This window comes from Dipteris shenzhenensis, chromosome 4, assembly GCF_047967505.1.
Source record: "Dipteris shenzhenensis isolate YYH24624 ecotype China chromosome 4, Dip_SZ_1.0, whole genome shotgun sequence".
Taxonomy (NCBI): Eukaryota; Viridiplantae; Streptophyta; class Polypodiopsida; order Gleicheniales; family Dipteridaceae; genus Dipteris; species Dipteris shenzhenensis.
In genome coordinates this window covers 41,150,340-41,161,563 of record NC_141599.1, presented here as the reverse complement: position 1 = coordinate 41,161,563, position 11,224 = coordinate 41,150,340, and the positions used below count along the sequence as shown (strand labels likewise).

Genomic DNA, 11,224 nt, shown 5'->3' with positions numbered 1-11,224 from the left:
CCATGATGTTGTCAACAACGCTGGAGCTCCCTCTGACAGAAGCAAGTAAAACCACTTGAGGAGGGCCATCTGCCAAGACCATTATAAATAATGAGATTATGAATCCTCTCAAGATCTAGCAATGCCTGCCCTATGATGTGACAGAGGCTTGCCTATCCCCATTGAGGCTGACATCAAATCTACATCCTCTAGGTCAATATCTGGCAACATATTAGAATCATGTCTGAAGTTAAGGAGTGATACCTAACACGTCCGTGTCCTCGCGTTAAAGTCCCCAACCAGGAGGACTTCCTCTTGACTCGTGAAATCAACAACATCTTGGTAGAGAGCTATGTATGGTGATGTCTCAATCTCCTCTCGGACATCTCGGGCAAAGTGTGAGGTCTTGGGGGGGAAGTAACATACTAGAATGTGGGTCTCTCTTCTCTATTGAGATGGACCCTAAAAGATAATACCTATAGAGAACTACTATTCCATGGGACCCTCATACTCCTCCAATGTCCCTCGTCTCATCTTTGTATGCCGCCTCTCAAGTATAGCCACTGGCCACACTGGTAGAGGATGCTTTGGACTCTGATGTGTCTCTGTGTATAAGACTATATCACGACCTGTATATGATTCTGAGAAATTCCCGGAAAACAACCATAAGGTACCATTATAGTTCCAAATGGTGCAGGATAGGGTCTCGGATGTCTGATCCCCATAGACCCCGCCCCCCTATGTGGGAGAAGGACCCTATGCTTGATAGACATCGAGTCACCCATCGTGTGCTACCGCCCACCTCCCATCCTTTCGGGCCTGATCTTGCTCCTGTAATAGAATGCATCTCTCCTCTACTTGTAGGGGGATGAGATCCTCATCCATGGAGATTGATGGGTGATCTCGTAGGGTGGATCTACGTCATAAAGCAGCAAGTTGCGCCTGTGCATCATAAAGCGTATAATGAGGGGTTGCTCTTGGTTTTGGGTCTCTCCAACTCACCAGGTCTTCTTAATACCATGCTTTGCTACTCCTAGAGTGGTGGCCACAAATCTAGGTGTGTCACTCGTCAGTGTACTCTTGGTGTGGGAAATGCCATGAACCTTGATGTTGAGAGCCTTATTGGCCCTCTCTGCTGCTGCACGAGAGTGGCCAAGATAGTTGCCTTCACTGGTTCCCGCTTGGCCACATCCATACATCTGATTGTTTTCTCAATAACCGATTGCATACTCGCAATCCATGCCTCTACAATTGATGTGCTCCCTAGGACTGTATGGATAGAGGTGAACTCCTCCTTGAGCTGCGAGATGTCCTGTCTGAACCCCTGGATAAGACTAGCCTACTCTTGAATGAAGCGGGCCTGATCCTGTACGACATGAGCTAGATCTGAGTGTATTTGACCTGCTTCTGTGTGAAGCGAGTCAACTCTACCTCTCATGCTCATATACTGTGTACCTCTATGAGTAAGGCCTCTCATGTGTTTGGTGGATCAGCTAATCCCTGTCCTAGTTGCAACTTCTAATGGAGCTTCAATTGACACCATGAGTGACAGTTCGATTATCGGGATCTCCTTTCATGATTCCCCAAGATGAATAACTCAGAGTTGGAACTACTTGAATCGTTTACTTGTGACTATCCAATACCCCTATGAGAAACTTATATGATCCAAAGGATTCCGTGGACAAATTCATTTTGTATTTGACAAATGCATTGCTTGTGAGATCCATGTCTGACTATGTTTGACTAACTTGCTTGTCGTCGACTAGAGATTGATAAGAAGCACCAGAAAAAAGGATTGAGGTTATAGCATCGATTTTGGAGAGAGAGAGAGAGAGAGAGAGAGAGAGAGAGAGAGAGAGAGAGAGCATCATCAAGATCTAAATGGACTTTGCCAACAAGTTAATGCTTGTTGACCCCGGTCTAGCAGAACTTTGCATGACCATCCAAATCTAGGATTTGCTCCTTGCTCCATGACCTCTTTTGCATCAAGAAAGTTAAGGAGTCTATGGAGATGAACTATTGGCATAGGTCATTTGGACAATTGTAGGCATCAACACAGTGGATATAAAGTACAATTCCATTGTTGTAGGCTCACAACATGCTTCAGAGCTAGTGGCTTTCATTTCCACCTTGGGGACGATGTTTCAAGCATTAGGGGAGACATTTCAAGCATTGGGGGCTTATGTCCTTGAAGGTCGTCTTGGTGTCTTTAGATGGCTAATATTAATGAACCCATCATCTTACGTACATCTCCTAGTGGTGGCTTTTTTCATTAAAATATGTCCGAGATCCCTGTACTTAAAATTTTCTCTATGCTTTCTTGCACTTTTGCATGTTTGTTTTCTTACATACCATTTTAATACCTAAATTTTGTCTTCACATTTTCTACTAATCACAATGCCCAAATCCCTACAAATTGTCAAAAAGCTAATTTCACTATTGTACTCCTTCCTATTTTTGATATGCATCATTTTCATAAAATCTATATTGGAAATCAAGGTTGGAATGTCCAAAGCTACTACATTGTTTATGTATCTCCATTACTTGTGTCATTCAGGCATGTTCTAACTTAGTGAAGGCCATAAGTTATTGCACATGTATTGAAATCTCTTAAACCAAATAAGTCCCCTATTGGAAATTGAAGTAAGAGTGAGGTAAGAGTTTGCTAGCTGCTCTCTAGTGATGTGTTTGTGGGAGAAAAGTACCTCACCTTATTCTACACTAGTCACTGCAATTATGTGGCATTAGAGGTCTAGCATTTGTCTTTCTTTTTCTACCACCTTGACCTTGGTATGGACTCGGTATGGACAGTTCAACATCCCAAGGTTGTTATTCATTGTGATACCTTAATTCATGAAAATTTATCCATAAATCTAAAATCTCGATGTGCATTAGAAGATTGTATAGGTTTCTTATTCTAGCTACTTACATCAAGCAATCACAATGTTCTCTCCATTTCAAAATTCACCAAATTACATAGTCTTCAAGCTGCTTTAAAGGTCTAATTGCCAATAAGCATGTAAAGAATGATAGTATTAGAAAACCCTGCATGCATACAAAGTCCATTCTAAAGGGTAATACTTAAACCCCTACTTACATATGGGTCCGCCTATATTCCTTTCCCTTAGAGAAATTTATGATTTATGATTTTGGGATTTTCTATCTATTTCTATGTTGATTAACATTGACTGATTGAAAAGTGTTATAGAACTTTTAGCTTCCATTAAGAAGATTGGTTATGAGGTTGCTCTAACTACTTACATTAGATCATCACAATGTCTTCCATTTACAATTCACATTATCCACCAAATTTATATCACCTTCGAGTTGTTTTAACACTTTTATTGCCAACAAGCATGTCAAGAATGACATCCAAGTCCACTTTTCAGGGTAGCTCACAAAGTTGAAGTATTTTTTGACTAATTTTTGTCTCAATAGTCTCTTCTGTATGTTTTCGGATGGCACCTGAAGAAATAGGATGCAAAATGTGATGTGTATAAAGCAAAACACTAACGCCAGGAAGTGTAAGGAAGTGTAGTATTGTGAGGATAACTTGTGGCGAATGCGTCTTCTACTCTCCATAGCATCAGTTATTAATGGGCAGGACTCAAGAAATTTCAAGAGGATTCATGGCGACAAAAGCACATTGCAGATCACTGAATAGCATATAATTGAGGTCAGATCAACTATAATATGAGTTCAACTGGGCAGATTCGTAATAAAAGAATTGCCACAAATTTTGGGCGATCAAAAGACAAGGGACACAAAGATGTGTAGTACGGTGTAGTTAATCTATGGCGAATGCGTCTTCTAATCTTGATTACATCAGTTACTAAGGGGCTGTCACTCAGAAAGTTCAAGAGGGTTCATGGCGACAAAAGCACATTGCAGATCACTGAGCCGCTAGTGTAGAGGATATAATTGAGGTCAGATCCTAAATGTGAGTTCAACCACGTACATTCGAAGTAAAAGAATTGCCACAAGCTTTATTGGGCGATGATCAAGAGACAACGGACACGAAGTGATGTACTATTGTGTCGTTAATCTATGGCGAATTCATCTCCTACTCTCGATAACATTAGTTACTAAGGGGCAGGACTCGGAAAGTTCAATAGGGTCCATGGCGACAAAAGCACATTGCAGATCACTGAGCCGCTACTGTAGAGCATGTAATTGACGTCAGATCTACATGAGAGTTCAACTAGGTAGATTCGTAGTAAAAGAATTGCCACAAGCTTTAATGAGCGATGATCAAGAGACGAGGGACACGAAGTGGTGTAGTATTAATGTGTGGTCAATCTATGGCGAACGCGTCTTCTAGTCTCGATAACATCAGTCGAACGCGTCTCCTACTCTAGATAACATCAGTTACTAAGGTGCAGGACTCAGACAGATCAAGAACGTTCATTGCGACAAAAGCACATTGCAGGTCACTGAACAGCTACTGTAGGACATATAATTGAGGTCAGATCTTGAGTTTAACTGGGTAGATTCGTAGTAAAAGAATTGCCACAAGCTTTACGCGATCAAGGACAAGGGATACGAAGTGTAAACATATCAATCGACACCATCTATATTCCATTGATCAGGACTGAATTAATACACTAAAGCTTAATTTTATTCCACCGGCATCCTCCGCCTGCCGGTCAGCTCACAACCTTATTGAACCAAAAATATTACAAAAGGGAATCACACCAGAAGTCTATCGCTTCACAATGTTGTGAAGTCAAAACACAGCTAATTCACAGAAACGCTACAATTGAATCACCGATCACTGCACATTCACTGCACACAATAACATTATTATTATCGCTACTACTACTGCTCTAGGGTAACCTATGGACAAGCCTGCTGATACGTATCACATAGTTCATCATGCTCTACCTTCTCAATTGTACATTTCATACACACTACTTTAATGCTGTATAGACAAGCATGTTGATGGAAGTGTGTTGTACGTCCTACCTATGTATGGAATGTTGCACTCGGTATAAACTACTAACAAACAATTCATGAGGGCAGATGATCAGTCACCTGCAACAATAAGTTTAAGCATCGTTGCTACTAATCCCAAACCGATGTAGCTGCTGATCTCCCGGCTTAGATTTCGTCTTCTGCGATAGGTTAGGTCTTTCTGGCATTACAGAACTCAAATTACATGCTGAACTGCATTTCTTTTTGATGAGCTGGATCCGTGTGCAATGGTTTGCTGGAGCCTGAGAAGCTCTTAGCAGAATTGATTCTGTCCAAGTTGAGAGGCAAATTAGAAGACGTTGTAGCTGGAGGAGTGACACTTCCAGAATCAACGGCTCTGACGTTCTTCATGCTTGCATTGTTCCCGTTCTCAGGACTAGTGAAGAAATGCAGTCCACCTTCATTACTGGTGGTCATAGCTGCTGGCTCATTCTCAGGAGCTGGCATGATAGCCAAGATTTCTGAATCTCCCTCCTGCGCTTGTCCACTGTCTTCCCTAGTGTTACTCCCATTAGGTTGCTCCCCTAAGTTCTCAGACTCTTCCTCAGCCTTCTCTAACAGTAGCTGCTTGCTATGAGAGCCCAGTACTCCTTCCTTGTAGAGAGCATCCAACTGATGATAATAAGGACAGGTCTTTGCATTCTCTGGCCGTTTCTTGTTGCTATCTTTGGCTTTCTTGAAGTACTTGTTGATGTTCTCCCACTTCTCCTTGCACCTCTTTGAAGTCCGGCTATAGCCTTGAGCGGACATCCCTGTAGAAATCTCCTCCCAAAGTATAGCTTTAGAACCAGGCTCGTGGAACTTCTGATCCAGTGCAGTCCGGAGCTTAATCAATGCCAAAACTTCCGGTTTGGGCCACCTTTTGGTACTTGCAGGGTCGAAGAATTCCTTGTCCTGCTGAAAGTGATCAAGCGATTCAGCTGGGACGATTGCTGTAGGTTGAGCTTGCAAAGCTATTTGAGGAAGTTGCAAGGTCTGTCCAGTTACTTTCTGAAGGAAGGCAACCAGAGCTGCGTCTCTGGACGCCGAAAGGGCGAGCTCTTGAGCCCTCAGGTCGTGCTCCCTGTTCAATCTGGCCATTTCCTGCCTCTTCCAAGCCTCCTCCCGTATCATCCTGTCGTGGTCTCTCCTTTCCAAGGCTTCCAAGAACTTTCGCTGCATTTGATCCTGCTTATCAAGCACCTTCTTCATGATGCTCTCGAAGAAAAGCAAGTACTTCTTTGAAGACTTCCGTTTCCTCTTTCTGCTATCAGGATTCTCGCTGTCAGCAGGATCTTCAAAATCATCATCTGAGGAATCAGATGAAAAATTGAGACCACTGCTCAAATCTGATTCAGGCTTCGGTGCAGCAGACCCGGTTCTTTCTCCAATACCGACCGGTTTGATAGGAGCAGTCGTCGGTACAAAAACTCCTCGACCTTTCGGCGCTGCGCTTGTTCCAATCCCATAGCTAGCACCAGTATCGCCGTTGCCAGCACTCGCGGTCAAAAGGCCAGTCGGATTCTTAGCATTTCCATTACCGCTTTCCACGGCCTTGCTGTAGAGAGCCTCCAGCTGATCAAAGAATCGATAGCTCTTTCCGTCCTGCCTTCCAGCCCTGCCATCTTTAGTTCTCTTGTAATACTTGTGCACGTTTTCGAACTTCTCCTTGCACTTCTTCGCGCTTCTGTGATAGCCCATGTCCATCAACTTCCTGAGGATCAAGTCAGATGAAGGGCCGTGAGAAGAACAGCCATCAGGGTATGCTAGAAACGAAGACTTTTGAAGATAGAAAGATCCTTCACGGAGATGAATGCAACTTGATCTGTGTAACGGTGACAAAGTGCGTGCAGGAGAGTGTCACGGTGAGATGTCGGCACGTATTCATGAAAACGTGGGGGACGCAAGCATGGATTACAGGTCAACAGGGTGATGATAGTTTTTCAAAAATGGAATGAAGATGAGCCACCAACCAACAACTCTACAGGCTGTAACGGATGGTAAGCTGTCCCGGTAATGCAAACGCTGGCGGTGGTTGATGGGAAAGAGCGTCGATCTTCGGGAAAAAGCAGCAAGCAATAATTTACAATTCTCAGCAACGGAACGCGATTGATGGAGGGAGGTTGCAACGGGTCACGCAAGGATCAACAGACACAACAAAGCACGCAGCTATAGGAAAATGGGATTCTCTACCGGGAGTAACCGAGCTCTGTCGAGGATCAAATCATCAACGAAACGGAGATGAAGAGTCAAGACGCGATGGTTGAGTCGGCTAGCGTTAAAATTTCGATCTCTTCTTTCATGAAAACATCTGGCGCTATGGCTTTCACAGGCCGGTAATGACAAACTAGATTTGATACCAACCCTACCTAAGCAGACCGTGCTCTTCTGATCATCTCCCTCCGAAAATTCTACAGGAATCTAGCAGAGCAAGGTCTTTGAGACATGAAAGTGGGAGTATTAAGGTAACCCTAGAACGTGAATCAGGGAGACAAGACTCGCATCCTGCATTCAATCGATCGTGAGCAATGATATTAAATCACAAAGCTCGCTGATTGCATCCTCATTGCATACTTCACCGTTGGCATCTTGCTTCCCACGGCTAATAACTTCTTCGCATCTAGGATGTACTTACTGCAAGAATCCAGCTTATGTATCATTATACTACAAGACATCTAGCTAAAAGGCTATCAGCGTATCAACAGTGAACGGCATCATCCGCGGCTAACAGAAACCGTAACGAAATCTCATCGTACAGAATCTCCATGAACAATTATCAGTTCAAAGATCCTCCGATCTCTACTGAGATGGTCTCCCAGACTAATCCCAGCTGATTCCAAGCAAATTTCCATGACCATCTTCAATCTCATTCGTTTCACAAGCAAGCGAACGAGAGTGAATTACCTTGATACCTCTTCCCAGAGGGGACCTTTCAGGCTTGAATTGCGAAACACTGCATCCATATCGGACCGGACTTTCAAGAGCGCAAGCGTTTCTTGCCTTGGCCATCTGTTCCCAGACGTGCCCCTTTCTCCGTCGTCCCCTAAGACGTCTTGTTCTTCAGCATCAAGGGACTCCTCTCTTACGGCTACCAGTGCTTTGCTATAGTTGCTGTTAACTAGCGGCCTGCTACTAATGGGAGAAGGAGCATCTGGTGGTGAATCCGAGCCCAGACCGCCCGGCCGCTGTAACATCTGTTGTGCGCTTGGCTGAACATGGTGCTGTTGCTGAGGCTGTGGCTGTAATGGTTGAGGATGTTGCATTTGGGGCTGCTGGACGTACCCATGTTGCTGCGGCTGCGTCTGCTGAGGCTGCGCAAGGTGTTGCTGGTGCTGTGAGTGCTGAGCATGAAGCGGTTGCTGCTGATGAGGGTGATTTTGCTGGTGGTGTGGGTGTTGAGGGTGCGGTGAGTGGCTGTGAGGATGGCTATGGGCTGAAGAAGGCGAGAGAGACATTTCATGAGAGAGATTGAACAAGTGTGCGTGGGTCGTCGGAACTCTGCCCACCACATACTGGGGTACGTCGGGCACCCCATACTGCCCAGTTGCCTGCATATTTGGAAGGGGCTGCTCGAGTTTTCTTTAGACGAGAAGGCTACATCTCGAAACAGGATGAGCAAGCATCTAGAAGATGCCTTTCAGACATCGTGAATGGTGAAGAAGACTAGGTTATCTAGAGATGGTGATTAGAAAAAGTCTCAGGGGGGGGGGAAACGTGAGAGAGAGAGTGAGAGAGAGGAGAGATGATGGGCAGGTGAAGGCAAAGTGAGAAGGGGGGGGGGAATGGCCGAGCTACTAAAATACTGTGAATGAGCGTCGGTCGATGCAAAGAGTGAAGGAGAAGGAAGGAGGCAGTAGATGGTGCGAAAAGGGAAATGGGAGGTGGAAGGCAAGGGATGATAGCAGCGATCTTACAAAATCACTGCTTAGACAATGGAAGCAAATCACTGCTACAATGCAAGAGGGTGAGAAAGGAGAAGGAACCTGAGGGGGGGGGGGGGGGGGGAGAAGGCAGGAGAATGAGAAAGTGACGGCTACCGAATGATCGTTGTGAGTGGGAAAAGAGATTTGCGAGGAGGAGACTACAAGGAGCTAGGAAGGAGATAAACAAGCAAAGGCAAGCAAGGAGAGAGAAAGGGGGCAAGGGATGAGAGGAGAGGTAGGATATGAAAGCAAATGGAGGAGATGATGGGTGGCTGGAAAACTTGACAGTTGACTCGAAAGTAGCTGATGAGAAGCTGTGAGAAAGAGAGAGAGAGAGTGTGTCTTTTTTGAGGCAATGGGTAACCGATGAGCTTTTCTCAGCTGAAGACCCGCACTGGTTCAGTGATACCCTCCTCCATTCGAGCTTCCATAGCTATAAACAGACAACTTTGCTTAGCTCATTCCCCCCTGGTTGAAACTTTTGCATCGCCTTTTTATTAAGTTTGCAGGCGTGCAGGCTGAAATCATCGTTTGTTTGCCTGCCTGCCCATCGATGCTTCCTTCATTCATCATCATCCGTTTTGGCAATCTCAATGGGAAAGCTGGAGCATGGAGCCTTGAGCTCAGCTTGTGTGTGTGTGTGTGTGTGTGTGTGTGTGTGTGTGTGTGTGTGTGGGGTAAGTGTTGGTCGACAACAACGAAGCCTGGCAACAACAAAGCCTCCCTTGAAATCGACTTGCGCCCAAAATGCATGGATTCCACTGTTTTTACTATCGAGAAGACGACATCCGCCAGATCAAGAGCTCCAGCATTGTTTATCGTACTTATACCTTTCTTAAAAGACAATTTGTAGTACTTATACTTTGCCCCATCTATTGCTTGCTTTCAACAGTGATGATGATGCATCATTGGATGGCCGGCAGAAGCTGAAGAGGATTACTCTCTGCTTCCTACAGTGATGGATGGATGGATGTGAGCGAGACATCAACAGGAGATGTTGCAAATGATTAATCTCTTCGAGATGGTTTGATCTTCGCAGACTGCAGGACAGACGCATGGGTGTGGCTCCTATGATTGTGGCCTGCAGGCGAGGATGTCTTCAGGGATTTCAACTTCGATTTCTTCCCTTGGCAGGCTGGCCGGTGATGCCGATGAATCTGGCCGATGTGAAAGTAGAATTGTTTTCACCGTGATTCTTTGCGGATGTGAAGGTGAAGAAGATAATTGGGAGATGATTCTCATGGCGATCCGTATTACTGACTGGCGTTTTCTATGGCCATCTTGATTGTATACGAAGGAAAGTAGATTTTTTTTTCGCCGTGATTCTTTGCGGATACGAAGGTGAAGAAGAAGCGTGGAGATGATTCGTGGCGATGCGAATTACTAGCTGGTGTTTTCTGTAGCCATCTCTTTTTGCGCTGATTGTAAGAAACTAAGTAGCATTTTTTTTCACCGTGATTCTTTGCGATGTGAAGATTGGAGATGATTCAAAGCGATCTCTGTAGGCATCTCTATGTGCGCTCAATTGTATGACTGAATGGAGATGATTCACCATGACGATGCGAATGACTAGCTGGTTTTTCTCCGCAGCCATCTCGTTTTGGGCTGATTGTATGAATGCTCTTTACATGGTAAAGTTCTGAGTTCTCTTTCTCTCTCTCTTTCTATGTCTTTCAATGTCACGTAATTTCATTGCCACATGCTGCTGGCTGCCATCACTCAAGACTTTTTCACGCTGACAGGTGAGCAACTTTTGCATTATTTGACCTGGATTATGGATCCACGAATTCATAATTCCAATTCACCACATGCACACACACAGTACACACAAACAGTAGCTGTAGCGTGGATCACATCTCCATGTCAAATTTCTCGAACAGCGAATCGTAACTGCAGGCTGCGGAAATGCCCAAGCTGCACATCACCCCCAAAAAAAAAAACTTTGTCCGATTCCTCGAGTGGAGAAATCGTAAGTGCATGCAACCTTCGGCGAAACGCCCAAGCTTTGCATTGTTGCAGTGGCACCCCACACAAAAATTTAACTGCAGTCTGCGAAAGCGTCCCGACATTTAAAGACCCAACAAAAAATTTGATTCAACCGGCCGTCGTGGAGCAGCAGGGGATTGCGTATTTGAAATGTGAAATGGCATGTTTCGTCGACTAATTCTTCACCATGACGTGAATCCATCGCCATCAGATGGGGAGGTCCACAGCGAACGAGCTGGCCATTTTTTTGGGGTGTGAATCTCGAGCTCATTGCATGGATCGAGGATCGGAACAGCGGGAATGAGTTTGTTTTTGTCGCCGGAACTTCTGAATCTGTCGAGGACGTCCGACGATGATCTACGAGGATGAAATGCATTTGTTTA

At 44.8% G+C, this 11,224-nt stretch overlaps 1 protein-coding gene across 1 annotated transcript; it reads right to left on the bottom strand.

Moving 5' to 3' along the window:
* Window positions 1-4,550: 4,550 nt before the first annotated feature.
* Window positions 4,551-8,898, bottom strand: LOC147902875 (trihelix transcription factor DF1-like). Its single transcript, XM_087373881.1, has 2 exons — window positions 7,837-8,898; window positions 4,551-6,646 (listed from the first exon to the last, which is right to left on the bottom strand). Exons 1-2 carry the CDS (start codon window positions 8,484-8,486, stop codon window positions 5,134-5,136), a joined length of 2,163 nt encoding a protein of 720 aa, XP_087230007.1. The 5' UTR covers window positions 8,487-8,898; the 3' UTR covers window positions 4,551-5,133.
* Between the last annotated feature and the right edge of the window lie 2,326 nt (window positions 8,899-11,224).